At 40.0% G+C, this 20,299-nt stretch overlaps 1 protein-coding gene across 1 annotated transcript; it reads left to right on the top strand.

Moving 5' to 3' along the window:
- The first annotated feature begins 1,714 nt into the window (after positions 1-1,714).
- On the top strand, positions 1,715-5,270 carry LOC307118717 (uncharacterized protein). Its single transcript, XM_079804438.1, has 2 exons — positions 1,715-1,909; positions 2,875-5,270. Exon 2 carries the CDS (start codon positions 2,908-2,910, stop codon positions 4,654-4,656), a length of 1,749 nt encoding a protein of 582 aa, XP_079660564.1. The 5' UTR covers positions 1,715-1,909; positions 2,875-2,907; the 3' UTR covers positions 4,657-5,270.
- The last annotated feature ends 15,029 nt before the right edge of the window (positions 5,271-20,299 follow it).

Below are 20,299 nucleotides of genomic sequence, written 5' to 3'. Positions count from 1 at the left end.
TGGGCATTTTGGGTCCTGCGTGAAGTGCATGGGCAGTTAGGAGGAGGTGAGTCAGCGCGGGGGATGGAGAGCGCTGGTTAAGGGTCGCAACTGCGCTAATGCTGAGTGGCAGTCGATAATGCCAAGCCGTATCAAAATCTGACCCTTGGCCCTTGGAGCTCTTAAATTATTCGCCACCAAGGTAGAAAAGGACACGCATTCACACTCATAGCCACTCGCGCTTTTGTTGGATGCCGCATTTTTCTGTATAGCTAAAGAATAAAAGGTCATTTTCCCTGTCAACTTAAAAAAACAAAAGTTATTTCTCGGCACTGTATAGCTGTTGAAAAATATTTCTACCATCCCTGGAGCGTGAAATGCACAATTTTTTAAGTGCCACCCTTAAAATGATAGCATTCTTTGCATCGTTTTAGTATGCGCAAAGTTGGCTGGAAGTCCATGGTTCTTGGTCTGGTTATATGGTTCTTTGGAAATTGGTTCTTTTGAAAATTGTTCTTTTTATGTTTCACTATAAGTGACATGCTTTGGTTTATGGGGACATAAAAGGTAGCCTACTTAAAATTAATTAAAAAAAAAACTTTTGGTTCTAACTTGATTGAGTTGGCTTGTAAATAGTAGCCTAATAAAATTAAATAAAACGCAAACATATACACAATAACAGGGTGAGGAAGAGTCTTGACGTTTCACGGCAATTCAAGAACACGTGTCTATCGGATGCAACCTTTGAAAAATATTGAAATAAGGTTGCCACTCTATAATGAGACAGCTTTGATGCTGCCATTTCGAGTGTGGCTCGTGGGACTTCAATATCCGCACTGCAACTAATCCAATTACACGAATCATAAACTGTGATTGGCGGGATTGCTGTTGGCTCCAATGCCACGCGAGCGAATTAGGCCTATTCCTACAGTATCCGTGTAAAGGTTCAAAACAACGTCAGACGGAATTCTTATCTCGAAACGCATAATTGCGAGAGAGAACGTGAAAGTATAGGTTGCACACCCCATGAAATGCCTGGGTTGTTTGTAGGTCAAGGGACTAACAGAAGCTTTACCTGTAGGCCTACATTCATTTAAATAAAAAAAAGACATGTTAATGTGAAAACATGAGAATGACGTTAGAGACAGATGGATGAAAGTCAGGGGCGGCAGGAGACAAAGAGCGGAAAATTGAACGAGCTCGGGAAATTGAGCGGAAGTAGAGCAGTGAAGCTGAACCGCCTGCGTCACGGTTGGTGCAGCCGTTCGGTGTCTCTCCAGCTCTGATTAAGGCCACCTCACAAACAATCAACAGGCCAAACGGGTCTGCTAAGTAACTGACAGTGCCAATTTATACCGGATACATGTAGGCTATACTACCCCATAAATGCACCCTATAATTTGCGAATAAACTGATATTAAAACATAGATGTATAATGTTGAAAAGCAGCAATTTGTCAGTGTCCAATCAACTCCTACAATTAGATTTAGTTTCTGCGCGAGTTAATTCAGCAGTGCTGCTTTCCCTGTGTACCACAGTGCTCCGTTTTAATGGAGAGACTGTTTCATTCATGCAGTCTCCGTTCATTCATCAGAGCACCGTAGCGTACCCTCCGAGTTCAAACGAGACACGAAATTCTTATCAATGGAGAGTCTGACGTCAACAGCGGAGTTATGACTCGTGGATCACGTGTCCAGACGCGTCTATACAAATGGGAGTTGCGCTGTCCGTGGTCCTGAAAAAAAATACACGCTCCGCATTCATCTCTCAACAGTGCAAGACAGACCGAAGTGTGTTTCGAATAATTGTTTTGGGAAGCAAACTTACTTTAACTCAAGTTTTTGAACGAACTTAAGGATTGCGGTTGTTTCCAAACCTCATCCAAGAAGCAGAAGGTTTTGAGCTCCAGCTAATTTCGTCGGGAAATCAGGTGAGTAAGTGCACTGACGTTTCTTCATTCACTCGAGAAATAGTTGATAGTTCCCTCTAAAAACGAACAGAGGCTATAAAGGGCTAGACATAGGCTAAGTTTTCCGCTTATATTTACTTTGAGATTGCATGCTGTTTAGTCATTCAAAGATATACAGGTCGACCGATCAACAAGCGTTTCATTCATAAATTTCTAAACGCCTTTTTTTCTTGCAAGGAGGTCCGTATCTGTATCTCTCTGACAATGTAAACACGATATGTGATGCCTGTGATTTTCTTTGAACAATACAAATATATTCTGTGATTGTGTGTGCACATTTGAAAGAAATCTTAAGGCTTGTTCGTTCAGAGTTAATTCTTTTAAATCGAAAGAAGAAAACGGTCGCATCACGTTGCGTTTTTATGAATGAATAAAAAGAAAATAATAATCGCTTGGATTGACCGACATAGGTTTTTCTCTTGCAGTTTACGTTTTAAATTGGTGAGAGAGAGCACAGGTGAATTTATAATGTTTCATTCATACATAGCCCACTTTTGATTCTCCAGAAATCGTCTCAAGAAAGACCATTTCCACTGACAGTGTAGTTTTCATATAGTCATTTTCCAAACGCAGGCTTGTTGTGGTGCCTCGCTAATCCGATTCAAAAAGTGATCGGTGAAGAGGCATCCAGGGAATCGTGTCGATCTTGCCTTTACGTAGTTTCAGTGTGTACTCAATTTAATTGAAGCGGCAAAATAATTGCATCTAAAAAGTGAGAATGGATTTCGTTGGCCACGTACTGCTGTAAAACGAATGCACGATTTAATATCTGAGCGTACTAATTAAATTAAGCAGATTGTGCACGCACGTTATGTTGCTGCAGCAACTAAATGTTAAAATATAAGCGCCATAAACGGCTGTCTTGTTAATGCTCAGAAAAAAAAACACAGATTAATCACCATTTTTTCTTTTTTTATCTTTGTAAGGTGCTCCCCTCTCCCCCATCCTGTCCTCTCTGCATGGTCATGTTCTGCTGTTGCTACCCCTCCAGCATCTCAGCTCTCCTGTTAGTCTTCCTCAGCCTCACCCCCCTGCTGGCCCTGGCTGCCCCTGCACTTCAGCAGAGATCTTCAGTCAGCAGCAGCATCAATGAGGCTCTCCACTTGGCAAAAGAGGACCCGGGGGCAGCAGAAAGAGCTGCTTGGACACATAGGAAAGTGGACAGCCTGCTCCAGAAACCATTGGGACAGGAACACATCTCAAATATGGACTCTGCCAGTGCTCTAGCTTCAGTTCTGCTCGAGGCTCTCGACCACCCGGTTAGAGAGAAGATGATCCAGGGGGATTCTGAAGAAGCACTCGCGATGGAGGCAACGAGGAATCTGGGAGACCTTGAGCAGGACACAGAGAAATCATCACAGCCAGGTGAGGAAGACAGGGGAGAAGAAAAGCTAAAGGATGAAAGTGAGATTGAAAAGGAGGACGAGGCTAAAGACGGGCAACTGCAAAGTCAGTCTAATGTGGCCACCCCCCTCCAGCGCAAATCCAGGGGCTATTTCCAAAACATTGACCTCGGGCTGCAAGACAATGAGATCCTCCCCCCTCTAAAAGGCTACAAAGCCTATAACCAGCAGTTGGCCCAGGCAACCAAGAAGCTTAAGTGGCAGGAGGAGCGAACGAAAAACCCATCCCAGCTCGAGAGAAACTTCATGGATGATTTTGATTTTGTGGAAGAAGAGGAGGAGGAGATTCTAACCCGCAAGGAAGAGGAGGCACAGGCGCGAGCGGAGCAGGAGGAGGTGAGCCGGCAGGAGGCGGAGGCGCAGGAGGCACGCGAGGAGGAGCAGAGGTTGGCGGACATTGCCTCCGACATGCTGCTGGAGTACATGGGCAGGAAGCAGAAAGCATCGTCCTACATGAGAGACATGGAGAAGGCGGCTCTTCTGAACAACGTGGCCGAGGATAAGCGCTCGAACGAGGTGGAGGACAGCGACGATGACGATGAAATGGATCCCCAGACCATCGACAAGCTGATCGAGATCTCCAGCAAGCTGCACTTGCCGGCTGACGACGTGGTTGAAATAATCAGCGATGTTCAGGAGAAGAAGAAAAAGAGGAAGGATTTACCCCTGAGCAACGCCCCTCGTTTCCGCCCTCTAGCCCCTCTCAAAGCCAAGCCAAGGCCTCAGGCGTATCAATATCCTAAGTCACCGAAGAAATCCTCTTATACAGTCGATCCATATAAGAAATGGTACAAGGAGAAAAACAAAGGGAAGCTCAGCAAGCAGGACTACTGGTTTAAGCCGCAGAAGCAGTTTCTGGCCTATCCCTCGTTCCCCTATTATCAGAAGCCATATCGAGCCTATTACCCGGTCTTCTTCCCACCCCCCAAGCCGCGGTTCTATACAAATCCTGCTATGTCATTTGACTACAACTTTGGGGGCTCCATGGGGTACGGTCTGAAGCCCCCAAACCGTAGGTACAGAGACAGGCCAAAGGCAAGGGACTGGAAATGGGCGCAAGCCCCACAACGCTCCCAGAGCGCCTACCCACAACCTGGCACTGTCATATCGAATTACATTCTGCCCCACCCCCGAACTTACCAGGCCCTCCCCATGCCCAAACCACGCTCTCCTCCAAGTGGGAGAGCACCTTCTTACGTCTACCCACCAGACTATGTGTACGATGAGCCCGGGTCTCCGCAGGAAAGTGACGAAGAACTGGAGAACTTCATTGAGAAGATTTATTACAACCGTAGGTTATTTTAGGCAGTCGCGAGTTGGGGATATTCTCAAGCGATGAAAGAGTGAGGAGAAAAAAAGCTGACAGGGAATTTGAGCGACAGGGCTGCGAAAAGACAGTTAGGTGTTTCTTCTCCACTCTTGTGTTTTGATACATTCCAAATCAGGAACGGAAGAGACGGTGCTGCTATCAGAACCTCTCTGCGTGCACTCATTTGGTTTCTCTCGCAGTTTACATTTTAATTTGGTGAGAGAATACACAGGTGAATTTGTAAGGTTTCATTCAGGTATGTTTTTGATTCTCTTGCATGTGAAAACAAAACAACACAAAAAGAAAAGCCGACAAAATGGTCAAACGAAAACAAATTTCGGTGCCAAATGCAAGAGACCCATGTTTATACAAAGATTTATTTTCTTTAGGAAACACTTGATTCATTGAAAAGCAAAGCTTGTGGTTGAGATCTTGACACTGCAGGGCACAGTAATAATTGCTATGGCACTAATTACACAAAACAAGTAAATGTCAAATTATTACAGGCTTTTCCTGAAGGTCTGTCGGATTGTTTTGATCAATGTTCCTATTGCCTTAATACTGATCACTGTTTTAGCTCATCCATGTGCATGCAGGTCTTGCACCACTTAACAAAAAAAAAAAAAAGAGAAAAGAAAAAGAATTCTGTCATGCAGGCTGTAAACAATGCTTGAAACGAAATCTTCCATTTTATTCACAGAAATGCAAAATGGTGAATATCTTTGCTAGGTCAGTGCCCTGTCAATCTACTCGGTGGAACACCTGTACACACGTGATTTCATGTGAACTTCACATCTCGCCAACATTTCGAACAAATTTGAAAAACGCCCCTGTTACTGTGGGTTACCTCCAATGTTCAACCACTGGGTACAGGATCTTTGTCTTGAGAGCCAACAGAACGCTGTATAGTATAATGTTTGTTCCTAAAAATAAGTTTTAAAACGTCTGAAGTTTGTGAGGAATATTCTGAGGGGTGAACAGTTTGCACGTCTATCTGTATTTGCATCTTTAAAAAAAAACACAAAAAAAAAAAATCTGCCAAATTTGGGGAAAATTTCCTCGATCAAACTGTGATTATTTTAAAAATTAATAACGATAAAAAAAAGAAAACAAAGAAAGACAACTCTAATTACTATAGCAAGTGTTTTCATCAGTGAACTGTCTTGTGAAAGGAATTTGTTGTTGTCAACTTTCAGATTGTGAGTTGTACAGTGTCAAATAAACAAATGTGTGTGCAATGTGTAAATAACAGCATGTTGATTACTAGTTTTGCTATATGAAGAAAAATAAAAGCAATTATTTTATTAAAGTCAGTTTTTTTAACAAATGTCTTATTGGAACGTCTTTGATCAGATCCTGAGCAGAAATTAATACATTCTGTACCATAGAGGTTGCTCGCTAGGACAACATACGCGGTTTCTTATCTCACCTGTAGCAGAAATAGCATTTGACGTCACAGAGAGTTTGAACCACCATGCCCAGTACTTTATCTGTATTTTCCACAACAGAACACCCAAAACACAAACTGATCGACCACAGGAACACATTTCATTCTCCAGTTGCTCGCATGCCTGAGAAGATCTCTAATGAAACCCTTACGAGTCACGACTGCATTACTCGTGTTCCGCAACAAACATGTTCGTTTGAAGGAGATCTGATTATTAAGATGGGATATGTAGAACGTAAGACCAAAACACGCACTGAATTACATGAAAGAAGCTGTAAGTGCATCTGAATGCATGCGTCTTTAACAAATCCGTGTTTTCAACCTCCTGAGAATCATGCTGTTCAATGAGACGCTGCTAGATGAAAGTCATTCGCTAATAAAAAGAACTTGGAATAATAAAAGGAGAGTAATGTGAAGGGAATACATGGAGACACACTGAGACCAAATGAAAGAGAGGGGTGGGGAGAGAGAGAAAGCTGCAGTGATTAATGAGTCACATGATTGACGGGTGAGTCATCTACTGCCATGCACCACTGCAGAACCTCGAGCACTTATACCCTCTCCCTCTCTTCCACACACGCACACGCGGAGGCACAAACACCAGCCCACTCCCCCACACCCTGACTTTGGACACAATGCAGAACTCAATTATGCTCAAAAAACACCTGCATTAGGCGACATGCAAATACACCTATTGCCAGGAGGCCTTGCTCTCGAATTCCAGCCTCCCTTGCATTTGGTTAAGACGCCACTAAGACCAATAATAGTGGGATTTAACCCCAAACACACGTTCATTATCGCACTGATGCACTCGAAACGTCTGTGGCTTTCGCTCCGGCTGCCTTTAGTGGTCAATCCCACAGCAAATTAACCACTGCGATGGCAGACGACCGCTTGAAAATGTTCCATTAGTGACCAGAGTGCAGCGGCTATGGGGGACAGCCGTTTATGAGCCTCTGATGTGTTTCTCTCGCTTCTTTCTTTCAGCTTTTGTGTCAGAAACGCAGAGGGCCGCGAATGAGCGTAAGTGCGGCCAAGTCTCACGGCGCTGCTGTCGGAGGCTGGTGAGTCATGGCCACTCAACCTCCATTTTGAAACAGTTTCATTGAAATATGCAAAGAGTCTGTTAAGTCACGCCGGTAATTACTGTAAATGGACGCCTGACTGTTCGAAACCTTCACACGGCAAACGTTCCGAGTCATTAATGTACGCCGCGGCCCCATGTTCTCCATCTGTTGCTCGCGCGCATGCAAAAATCAGGCATAAACACAGCCTGATGCACTGATGACAGTGGCGCCAGTACTTCAGAGGTAGAAAAAAGTGCCTGATAATGACTGTGACTCAGACAGCAGCTCTAATGATGCATTCTGACAAGCCGGCCGACCAACGCGGCACGGGGAAAAAACTCTCTCCGTGACACACACACGCGCTTTAAGGTGCTTCAAAGTGCCTTGAAGCTCTCGGCTGCCTTTGTAGATAGACAACCCCCATTTATGCCCTTCCTGGATTTCAGTGATTAGCCATAATTGAACAGAATCATTTAAATCTCGGAGTGGTTGTTAAAAAAAAATGATAAAATAAAGAATTCCTCTTCCCCCCGATCCTTTTCTGTATGCCAAACCTTTATGCATGATGATAATTACCATGTAATTACCATTCAATTATACCCTCTGCTCTCACCGTAAGAGCTGTCAGTGTGTCCGTTAAGAGCTGATTGCCAGTGTCTGCCGTCGTGTCTCACGGGATGTTTTTTGCATTTACGCCCGTTTCTGGCATCAAACTGCATCCGTCGATTTCAAATGTAGCCGTGCTGTAATATATGGCGGGCACACAGCTTTAATATGTCACATACTAGAGGTTTCATAATAAAGACTGTGTGAAATGATTTTCTTTCAGAATCAATTCAAAATGTTCCATTTCACCCGCCGGGGGGAGAATGCTCTTTGACAGCGCTGGCAGGGCACACAGGCGTCAAGCTCTCGGCTCCCAGCAGTCATGTTTCCATTAAAGAGCTTTGAATTCTCTGACAGTAAAACAAGAGGAATGCCACAACTATCAAGTGTAGGTGCTTATAACGTTTGATTAATGCGACTAGCTATCCTTTCTGAAGCGTATTGACTGTGTGACTGTGTTTGCGTCACTCAAGCTATACCCTGATTCTACCTGAAAAGTGTTGATCGGCTCTGCAGAAACACCTGCAGAAGGTTAACGGCGAGTGGAAAAAAACATCAACATTTCATTCATCTGCCGGTTGGGTCGGTGCCTGCCGCATTTAAAAAAGAAATGGGGGAGGTGAAGAGGGTTGAGGAGCTGATAGAGAGAATGGAGGGAGCGAGTGAAACCGAGAGAATAAAGGTGAAGGTCTGAGTGACTCACCCTCTATAAGTACTTATCCAGCAGCTCTGTAAAGTGGTGGACCACCTTCAGAGTAACAAGCTCATTGCCTGCCTCCTCTAGCACTGAACGCTCTCATATATAGGGGAGGGTTTTCACTATAGGCACTTTTTATGTCCCAGGGGTTAAAAGTAATAGATTCCAATGTTTTCTTATTGTCACAAAAAAAGAATATTTGAAAGATTTTAAATGGCCTAGACTTTCACTTTTAAAATACAAAACTCTGTTACAGAGTGGCCAAAGTGATGTCCAGAGGTTTGATTAAATCATCAAAATATGAGGAAATATTCAATATACTTTTAAATGTTTTAAATATGAGGGAAGAACAAAACACTACACTTGGTTATGGTATTTATCTGACAAAAGTATTTACTAGCCTGGTCTTACCAGACTCTTGTACATTTGATTTTGTACGGCCACTCTCCATTGACAAGCGTTTACTTCCTTGAAAAACTACTGGATCTGCCATAACCAATCGCTTACGTTCTCACATGGAAGTCCGTAAAAGAAATGTGCAGCCACCTCAGTGATAAAACCTAAAACTCGTGCATTCGGATTGTGATTTATTCACGGTGGGGGGAGAGTTTTGTGATCGGGAACGCTCCGCTCACACTGTAAACCCGAATGTTCATGTTAATTAAATAGATTAAGTAGTGTATACTCAAAGTTTTAGAAAAAGTTCTACTAACTGAATTATTTCAAGTTGGTGTAACATGGTCTTCCTTTTGAGTAATTTCAACTAATATTTTTTGATTAAATGGAACTTTTTTGTGAATAAGTAAACATAACTTAAAAACATAAATTAAGTACAACTTAATAGAATTAAGTAATTACATGCTAAGAATGATGAAGTCCTCTTATTTCTGTTGTTTCAAATAAAGATGATTTAAAAATAAAATGTATTTATATAGCACATGCTAAAATACAATAAAATCTCAAAGTGCTTAACCAAATAATTAAAATCCATCATAAATAAATTACAACCATAGCCTATTAAAACAATTTAATTGGGGCAAACTGAAATGCGTTAGTGGAAGACAAAATTTATTTATTTTATCAGTTTAATGTAGCCTATAAACTAAACAATTTTTAAAACGTGTACATAAGTTTTGTTCTCCGGTTTAACACATCACACAATAAGCACTTCTATCTCCTGCGAGACTTACTCACACACATACATCAAGAATCAGCCTATGAATCTCAACAATGGTGACATGATTCATGCCGCAATGCATTCTGGGTGCATCATGCAAAACTCATCCATGGCTCCCATAATGCATTGCGGCATGAAGCGTGTCACCATGGTTGAGATTCATAGGCTGATTCCTCATGTCTGTGTGTGAGTAAATCTCACCGGAGGTCAAAGTACTTAACATACAATCTATTTTATAACTTATTCAGCTTTTCTGATTAAAACTGTGCCGGATATCAATTGCCTCAAAATTTTAAGTTTGAGTCACATGTTTTTAAGTAAACAAACTCAACATATTTGACTATCATGTACTTAAAGCAATGACAACACAAAGCAATACAAATTTAGTTTTGTTAACATAAAATGGTGTGGTTGTGTACTTATTTTTTAAAGTTCTGTGAAAACTCAAAACTTTGTTATAATAACTGAAAATAATTGAGTTGCCTTAACAGAAAACTGTAAGTCATATTAACTGCAAATATTTGAGTTGAGCTAAATGAGCACTTTAATTTAACTGTTATCAAAAGGTACAAGTAGCAGGTAATCCAACCTTTTAAGTTCTGGAAAATTGTGACTTTTAAGTTATCCAACTTAAAAAATTTGAGGCAATCGATTGCCTCAATTTTTTTGAGTTCTGGGAACTTATTCGGGTTTACAGTGCACGTGGTCCGTAACATGATTGTACATGATTTTAAATAAAATGTCATATGCTTGGGATGATAAGAATAAATGCTGCCGTAAATAACGGCCCAATTCAAATTTTTACGTGCTTTTCTTCCTTTTATTTTTTGAGCGTGATGAAATATATTGCTCTTGTAAATACTTGCCAGCATTTAAAGAAATGCAAGTCTAGAAATGCATCCAAATTACAGCGAAGCGCAACCGCACGGTGCTCTGCAGGGGTCAAAAAGGATATAAACAGTACATTTTGAAGTGATATGTTCTTGAAAACTCAGAGATGTGGATTCGGACAGCAATTAATTTACCACACAAACTTGGTGTTTGTCAAAACCAGTAGGTAATTCGGCCAGGGATTTTTACGATGGTGGGGGGAGATGGACGGCAATAAACTCACCACTGTAAATGATGACAATATCTTCCGACCCCACGAGAAACAATTACCATCCGAATAGGGCTTCATCCAACTCCTTCACCACTAATGGAGCGAGCTGGAAAATCAAACTTTTCCCAAACCCTGTGGGGAGGAGGGCCACAACATCCTGGCCACCAACAGAACTCAGCAAAGATTGTTCTTGCTCCGACTTTAACTTCTGGATTTTATGCGTTTGGCAGACACTTTTTATCCAAAGCGACTTACATTGCATTCAAGGTACACATTTTACAATATTCGGATATTCGGCAGCGGTGCCACAACGGAATGAATGGCTTCGCTCGCATCTTTCTCCGCCGCCATTACTGAACTATAACTCAAACTAGGGCACGACATCAACGTCATTGTTCTCAGCCACTCCCTCTGTTCGCTGATTGGACCGGTTAAAATTTGATCTGAGAAATCCTAAGAATATACCGCAGTACCAGACGGAGTACTGAAAGAAAATGAGAATCGAGTGTAAGTACGTAGGACGGCGGAACCAGGCTAGCAAATTACAGCTACAGGATTTATTTTACTATATGTCAAAAGAATACATTGACTACAATAAGTCATTCATATGTAGTCTTGCTCAAAAGTTTACACACCCCTTGCAGAATCTGTGAAAATGTGGATAATTTTAACAAAATAAGACTGATCATACAAAATCCGTTATTTTTTTTATTTTAGTACTGTCCTAAATAAGATAATTTACATAAAAAGATGTTTACATATAGTCCACAAGACAAAAAAATAGCAGAATTTATAAAAATGACCCCGTTTAGGAAGTTTATGTACCCTTGATTCTTAATGTCGTTACCTGGATGGTCCACGGCTGTTTATTTGCTTTGTGATGGTTATTCATGAATCCCTTGTTTGTCCTAAGCAGTTTAACTGCCCAAACTTCCAAGTGACTGTATGATTTTAAGGAACTGAGGGACTCAAACACAACTATTTAGGTTCAAACATTCACTGATGCTCCAGAAGGAAACACGATGCATGGAAACTTTTTGAATTTGAAGATCAAGGTAAGTTGTACTTAATTTGTCTTCCGGGGGAAACATGTAAGTATCTTGCTTCCGAAGGGCAGTACTACATGAAAAAAAGAGAAAATTTGGACATCTTCATCCTGTTCAAAAGTTTTCACCCCCGGCTCTTAATGCATCAGTGAATGTTTGAACCTTTTTTAATAGTGGTGTTTGAGTCACTCAATTGTCCTCAGTGTGAAAAGATGGATCTCAAAATCATACAGTCACTGCTGGAAAGCGTTCAAATATGCAAAAGATGCTGGAAAACTGAAGAATTTGCAGGACCTGGAGGATTTTTCTGAAGAACGTTGGGCAGTTTAACTCAAAAACTACCAAAAAAATCAATAAAAATAGCCGTGGATCATCCAGCTAAAGACACGCAGAATTAAGAATCAAGGGTGCATAAACTTTTGACCAGGGTCATATTTTTTTTTATAAATTCAGCTTTTGTTTAAATTATATGTAAACATCTTATATGTAAAATATCTTATTTAGGTCAGTATTAAATAACTAACATGCATTTTGTATGATCCGTCTTATTTTATTAAAATTATTCACATTTTCACAGATTCTACGTTTTGAGCATATGTGACACACACAAACACGCGCACACACACACACACACATACATATATATATATATAATCGCGATTAATCATCCAAAATAAAAGTTAGTCTTTACATATTATATGTGTGTGTGTACTGTGTATAATTATTATAAATAAATACACACACATGCATGTATATATTTAAGAACAGTTTTTAATATTTTTATATAACATATTTATATATAATATAAATTATATATATATATATATACAGTATATATGCAAATATTTATATATAATAATTATACACAGTACACACATATATATTATGTAAACACAAACTTTTATTTTGGATGCGATTATAAATATATATAGTCTAGGACTTATTTAGGATATATTAAAATTTTGCTATTACATAAAATGTCATAAAATGCCATTTCTAAATGTGATTAAACACAATCCATAATATATACAATGAAAATGACAATACAGAACAAATTACATAATTATTTTGTGTATATTCACCGTCTGACATTGTTAGGAGACAAACGTGTGCTTTAAGAGAGTCTATTTTCTAAAAGCCCACAGGGACAACACTTGAACACACACTCATAGATATTGCTCCACATGCACTTACACTCACTCTTTGGTACTATATTAGGTCCGCACTGTGTGTGCAAACAGCCCTCTTGTCTCTAGGGCGTAATCCATTAGATGTTTACATCAAGTGCTATTGTGGCAGATGGGGTAAAATGTCCCTCAGGGGTGTTTATCCTCAGCTGGGGAGTCCAGACTGCTGACTGACTGAGGCAGACGAGGCCTGACACCTGAGCTCCACTGCTGTCACTCTTTACAGCAAATCTGCTTGTGAGCCATTGAGATTCATCAAATATTGAATGGCCACAGTTTCCGTTTCGTGAGAAGAAGGGGTTAGAGAGAGAGAGAACTAGAGAGCAGATAAAACAAAAAGAGGTTGTCCCACGGAAACGGGAGGTCAGTGAGATGGCGGGGATGGTTAATGACGACCAAGCGGCCCAAGTGGGGTAAGTAAGCTCTCCATGAATACAACATTTAATTGCTGATGTTTTGGCTAGTGCCAGAGTGCATTAAAAGGTCTCTGCTGGGGATACTCAAGCCTCTGAGTGTAATTCGTAGACAGATGGATTAATTGATAACCTCCCGGTGAGGGCTAAAGAGCAGCAATTGAGACAGACAGTCTAGGCACTGTGTGAGAGGAGAAGCACAGCATGTGTCAAGGACTGTACAAATAAACAAAAACAACATATACATGTGCCTATAATATCCACACTCTTTCTTACACAAATACAGAATGAGTCTGAGTGACCACAGCAACAAGGAACAAAACTCTCCACAGGACCAACAGGAGCAGGTCAGAGTTGTTCTTTATCAACGGTCCAATCAAAGTTTAAAACACTAATGGATTTTTTATGTAACACAGTTATTCTTTATATTAGTCGTGTGTGTGTGTGTGTGTGTGTGTGTGTGTGTGTGTGTGTGTGTGTGTGTGTGTGTGTGTGTGTGTGTGTGTGTGTGTGTGTATGTGTGTGTGTGTGTGTGTGTGTGTGTGTGTGTGTGTGTGTGTAAAAAGCTATTTCAGTGTTTCGATTATTATCATTATTTCAACCCGTTATTGTCTATATAAAGATTTGACATTGTTGCTTGTTACATGGCGCTCTAGAATTCTTGATTCTGATTGGTCAGAACGGAGCAGATCACACAGAATGCCTTCTTCCGTTTGAAAACGCGAAACGCAGCGCAGTGAAATGGAAAAGAAAACGACGCGTTTTAAACTTTAACGTTAACGTTGGACTTTTATTGACTTAAACTTTACAGCGCGCCTGTTTATAATTTAAAAACAACACAAAACGCGAGACAAAGCAATGAAATGGAAGAGAACCCAAGCTCGAGACACGTTTTAAAAGTTGAACTTCTTTTATTTATTCATGTAGGGAAGACCGGGTATATGGTTGTAACACTTCTGCATCTGTAACTCGCTGAATTTTTGAGCTAGAGTGATCAAATTTGTATACAATTTTTTTTTAGGCTACTACAAAAGACACATATTCAAACCTCTGTCAAATGCATGGTGTGCCTTTGTTGCAACCAACCTTATGTAACACAAGTTTTAACAATTAAAGAAGCAAAAACAGAGGCCACATTATGCAATATGTTTAATGAAACAATCCAAAAGAACAATCCAAAACAATGCCTCTCTCTCTCTGTGACTGAACGAAACTCAAATCCACTTCTGTCTGACTCAGGAGTGTGCATGTCGTTAGCCTCATAGCATAATTGCCTAAGTCATATTTCAATGTTTTTGGTAAACAAGAAAAAACTAATTTTTTAGAAATCACATTGTTATTTTTTATTGATATTATAACAGTAAATTCAACCAGATGTGTGAACAAGTATGCAAAAAGAAAAAGATCCATCATCAATTGCCTAACCAATAAAAGTGACTTAGGCAGAATATGCCATGACTTAGGCATTTTTTCTCTTACATAAAAAATGCAAACATAACATAACAAAAGTTGTTTTACTCTCCTAAATATAACCAAGATGTGTAACTTGTGAACCCTAACCAAGTTGTTTCTTATTAATGTCTAACCTTAACCACTGTTTTCCTTTTCCACCCTTAATCGAAGTTCCACTTAGGTGCTGTGCAAACATAACATAACCAAAGTTTTTTTTATTCTCCTAAATATAACCAAGATGTGTAACTTGTCAACCCTAACCAAGTTGTTTCTTAATGTTTAACCTTAACCACTGTTTTTCTTTCCCACCAAGTTCCACTCAGGTGTTGTGCACACTCATTTTCACACTGTCTATTGATGAGGGAGGTTGTCATAGTACTGGTGGGCTACTCTTGGTAGTACTGGTTTCATTGCCTGCAAGTCATTGAATTTCCTGAGAGTAATTGGCAGTTGGGCAGGAAAGAGTGGGACCCAGTGGAATGGTTCTTTGGGGATGTTGATTCGCTGAGACAGGTCCTCCCATTCAGACTCAAAATCCAACTTGTACCGGATTCGACCATCAGCCAAGTACTGGAAAGCCCGGAGGCCAAGGACTGTGGGGTCACCAACTTTTTTACCTGGTCGAATATTGGTGACGTAGGCCCCAGATAACTTCATGAAGTCATTGTGGTATAGCTGGGTCACCTTGTATGGGGATGGATGTATTCGTGCAGTCTCAAAGATGACAATGTAATCACGTGGAGTGTGAATATCTTTGACGATGCGCCGCTCAATGAGGCTATGCATGGAGTAATAACTTTTGATGATTTCGGGTAGAAATCTAAAGGCGCACGGTGACAAAATATAATGAAATAACCACCTTAATGTGTAATGTTGACATTTTTTTTATTTTGACATGAAAGCTTACATGTTAAGGTAGCAAACTGGCCCAAAATCTCAAAATTGACCACTGCATGAAAAAACGATGTTTTCACCTGCCGTGTCTCGCCTTAAAATAAAAAGTAAATGCTTGAAAAATTACTTCACTTGCCTAAAATTGCCTAAATGTCTTTTTATGGTGATGTTTCTTAACTGTAAAGATTTGTTCTGACCAGAAATGAGGTTATATTTTGCTAGTGTTGGCTAGCTACTTCATCATATCTTGTAGCAAAAAAAGTCAAGTTTAAATACACAGTTTATAATCCCTTTGATTGACTGAAATTACATTTAGTGTCCGGAAAATTTAAGAAATATGAACTCTTACCAGATGAAAACGAATCAAACAGAAGAGCTAATACATCACTTCTGGACATCTGTCTTCCCATGTTTTCTGCCATTTTGTTTGTATCAAAACTGCCTAAGTCAAAGAGATGACTTAGGCAGATAATGTTTTTGGATTCTAATAAGTGTTGTGATTGGCTAAGGACATAGGCAGAAAGGCAGGATGATGCAGCAGTGGTAGGACAGTAAAGTTAGGCAGATATCTCAATTGGGCCAAAAAATGACTTAGGCAATTATGCTATGAGGCTAACGATGTGTGTAACTTCCTTAACAATATTTATGGTTAATGAACACTTTAAGAATTGTACCTGGGTAAAGAACATGTAAGTCTAAAAAAAACAAAAAACAAAACACTGTCAATGTGTGTGTGTGAGTTTGTGTATCTTTTTATAAAATTTGCATGTGCCTATTTCTAGCTTTTACCATAATTATAGGATCTGAGAGGAACACTGAAATGATCATAAGACTCCTAGCTTATCCCTGATTGGAGGATTTGGTTGTGTTACTATGTTACAACTGTACTCAGTCTCCCCTTTATTTATTCATTTTAACTTGGCGTCTTCCCGAGACACAGTGTGCATGTTTATGTAAAACAAACAAACAAACAAACAAACAAACAATTAAAAGCAGGGCAAAACTCATTTGTGTGTTTGTCTTATTTTAAAGAGGACCTATTATGCAAAATTTACTTTTACATGGTGTTTGAACATAAATGTGTGCCGGCAGTGTGTGTACACAACTCTGTAATGGTAAAAATCCACCCATTAAATATTTTTGAATCCCATAAATCATAAGCAGTGTCTCAGAACAAAACGTTTGCAGATTCTAGCATTTGTGACATCACATATGCTTAGGCCACGCCCACAACTGCTTAGGCCCCACCAACAACTCTGACCTATTAGCATAGGCCCCGCCCTGAGTGAGCTGTAGCTACACAGTCCGCCATGTTTATCTCATCGCCAGAGCATTTAACAACAGCATTCAATAAGAAATGTATTCTTATTAAAGCTACTTAAGTTAATTCAATCAAGAGCAGTGAGTGATTTCCTGTTTTTCTTTTGTGTTTGATTCACTTTAACAGCATATTTAGCAGTAGGTACTGTATATTATATTACTAGCCTGACGTCGTAATGCTCAATTCTAGTCAGAATATGAGTCTGATACTGCTCCATTGGGCTGCGATTATGGGACGTGTTTCAACCGAACTAGGAAAGACCTCAATTAGATAGACCTATAACCAATCAGAGCAACGGAGTGACGCATAACGTTAGTTGTCAACAGAACTCAACTGCAGTTCACGCAGAAGAAGATGAGTGTAAACGATCTTTGCCGGTGTTGTAAAAAAGAATCGGATCAAAACAGGGCAAATAAGATAATTCGCATATATGACTATATGTCCAGGTGGAAACTGTCAAAACGGCAATCCCTCAGAAAAACACATGCATCATTTTCAAATCTCAAATGTGGTGGGCGGGGCTAAATCCGGTTGGCATCCAGGCTAGTATATTACGCTGCTTTCATAGATCTATTATACACATGCGATTTCTTTACTTGCTGTATACATTCACAGTGTTTATGTGAACTTTGTGTGTTTTTGACTTAACCTCATACTTGACAGTTTAAGCGCAATAACTCACAGGATGCGCTGTCTTATGTCCAGCTTTCTGTGCACGTGCTTCGTATGTGTGCGCTCAGAAAACCACATATCAGACGTTTAGACTGATGGTGATGATAATGCTGAAAAGCTGCAATGTCATGTGAGCGTGACTGCGATAGAGATAGCAAAAAAACATTTAAGAGCAGTAAAGGCTCCACTCTCTTTTGGTGGGAGCGGGAGCAGCAGCTCATTTGCATTTAACCCTCTGGTGCTCTTCGTTTAGGGGTTGCATTGGTTGTCTTCCCGGTCATAAGTGACCGGACCCCTAAAAATGCAACTTCCTCCACCAATTTTTTATTTTATTTTATTTTTTATTATTGCAGTATTTCAGGTTAAAATAGAGACTAGGCCTTCAAAATACATTTTTTTGAAGGCAGATTAGCGTCCTCTTTTGGAATTATTTAAGAAATCAAGCAACTATGGGTGTAATAACTAGAGGCTTAATTCCCTAGTTCTGTTTGGACACATTTAATTATTTTTTTTTGATGGATTTGAATATATATTTAAAAAATCTCAAAGACTATTTATTATGAAGTTTTAGATATTTTTTTTGTTGTTGTTAGAAATATAGATTTTTTCTGTGAATTTGTGCTTTTGCAGATTTCCCATTCATTTCCTATGGTGTCATTTTTGACCGAAGAGCACAAGTGGAAGTATTTTTTTACGACCACTTAGCATGCTCGAATCATGCCCTCATTTTTTTGTGTGTTTACATACCTAATGCTAGAAAACTCACCAAGTTTCATATCATTCTGATGAAGCTGTGATTTTTAAAAATTCCAAATGTGGTTCATAGGTTCAGTTTTTCATAGCTGTGTGTGTGTGTGTATAAGTGTGTGTGTGTGTGTGTGTGTGAGTGGATGTGTCAATATCACACTCTTGATGTTTTAGAGTGTCACCCCTTTACTGCTGTGTACTTTTTTCAGCATCATGGCCGATTTGTAGATTGTACACACAAATATTCAGAGAATTTTTGTGTTTTTGCCGATTTCCCATTAATTTCCTATGGTCGGTCATTTGTGACCGAAAACAATGAATGCTACTTTTTTTTTTACGACCAATTAGCATGCTGGATTGACCCCAATTTGTTTTGTGTGTTTACATACCCAATGCTAGCCTGGATGCCAGCCGAACTTAGCCCCGCCCACAACATTTTTACTCGGGCAGTTCGGTCTGGACTTGATCCATAGAGAAGTAATTAAGCCCGAACAGAAACTGTTCGGACCAATGAAATTGTCAGGGCGGGCTTTAGACGATGATGGACAGATGATAAACAGTAACATAATCATCCACGTAATCAAAGGCGCTTGGGTTGAGTTTGTTCTAATCCTAAACGGAGAACTTGTTCGTATATGTATTCACCTTTACTATTTCTCTCAGAAATGATGATCGTGTTGGTAAGTACTCTGTGTATCCTTAAATTCTTTTTTTACAACACCGGGAAAAAAGGCATTTGGGGGGTAAAATATGTGTTATTGTGGCAGGGCCGGCAGCTAAAAATCGCATTCCTGGGTCTGTATATCACACAATTGGGGTCGCTTCAACACAACCTTGGTAACACAGTGCAGTTGAGTTCTGTTGACATTTGACAACTAACGTTATGCGTCGCTCCGTTGCTCTGATTGGTTGTAGGTCTATCCAATTGAGGTCTTTCCTGGTTCGGTTGAAACACGCCCCATAATCACAGCCCAACGGAGCAGTATCAGACTCATATTCTGACTAGAATTGAGTATGACGACGTCAGGCTAACCCAATGCAAGAAAAGTCACCAAGTTTCATATAATTCCGATGAAGCAGTGATTTTTAAAATTTCAAAACAGAAAATTTTCCGGTCAGAAATGACCGAAGAGCACCAGAGGGTTAAAGATATGACCACAAAAAGGTTGTTTTTTTTTTGCACAAAACAGCATGTTTTCCTTCAACTCAAAATGGGCATTTACAACATAATACATGATCTGTGGGGTATTTTGAGCTGAAACTTCACAGCCACATTCTGGGGACACCTGATATTACATCTTGTTAAAACGAGCATAATAGGTCCTCTTTAACTTTGCTGAAAATCAGCAAGAAGCCTATATGTTTATGTGAACGCAAAAAAAAAAAAACGTGTTCTGTGTGAACTGTCCCTAAACTGTGCTAATCCTTCTCTTCTATTTCATTATGTGCTGCTTGACAGACCGTTTCATGCGAGGAAGGGAGCTGTTGTGTTAGGGAGAGTGTTACACAGGAGAAATCTGAATCCGGTCAGACCCCAAATATTACACAGGCCTTGGCAGCGGCTCCTGTATACACACAGAGTATGTCTAAACCTGTCACTGTTACCCAGCTGATTAATGCTTACACTGATAATAGCCTACGGACAAGGAACATTTATAAATGCTGAACAGTTTGTCCTTGTGCAAATAGTCTATTCAGCCCTGAAATGCAAATGATATTTACTCAGGTGGATGATGGGAAACAATGGTCAGTGCACAGGCCTAATTTACTTTTGGCTATTTTGGGCTGTTTGTTCTGTGATAAAAATAAAA

This window comes from Gobio gobio (genome assembly GCF_949357685.1).
Source record: "Gobio gobio genome assembly, chromosome: 22".
In the NCBI taxonomy this organism is placed as follows: domain Eukaryota; kingdom Metazoa; phylum Chordata; class Actinopteri; order Cypriniformes; family Gobionidae; genus Gobio; species Gobio gobio.
Note: the sequence above shows the minus strand (reverse complement) of the source record. Positions and strands in the feature narration are given on the sequence as shown.

Excerpts from the sequence above, each read along its gene's own strand:
- LOC307118717 (XM_079804438.1), top strand. The coding sequence starts at position 2,908 with ATGGTCATGTTCTGCTGTTGCTACCCCTCCAGCATCTCAGCTCTCCTG.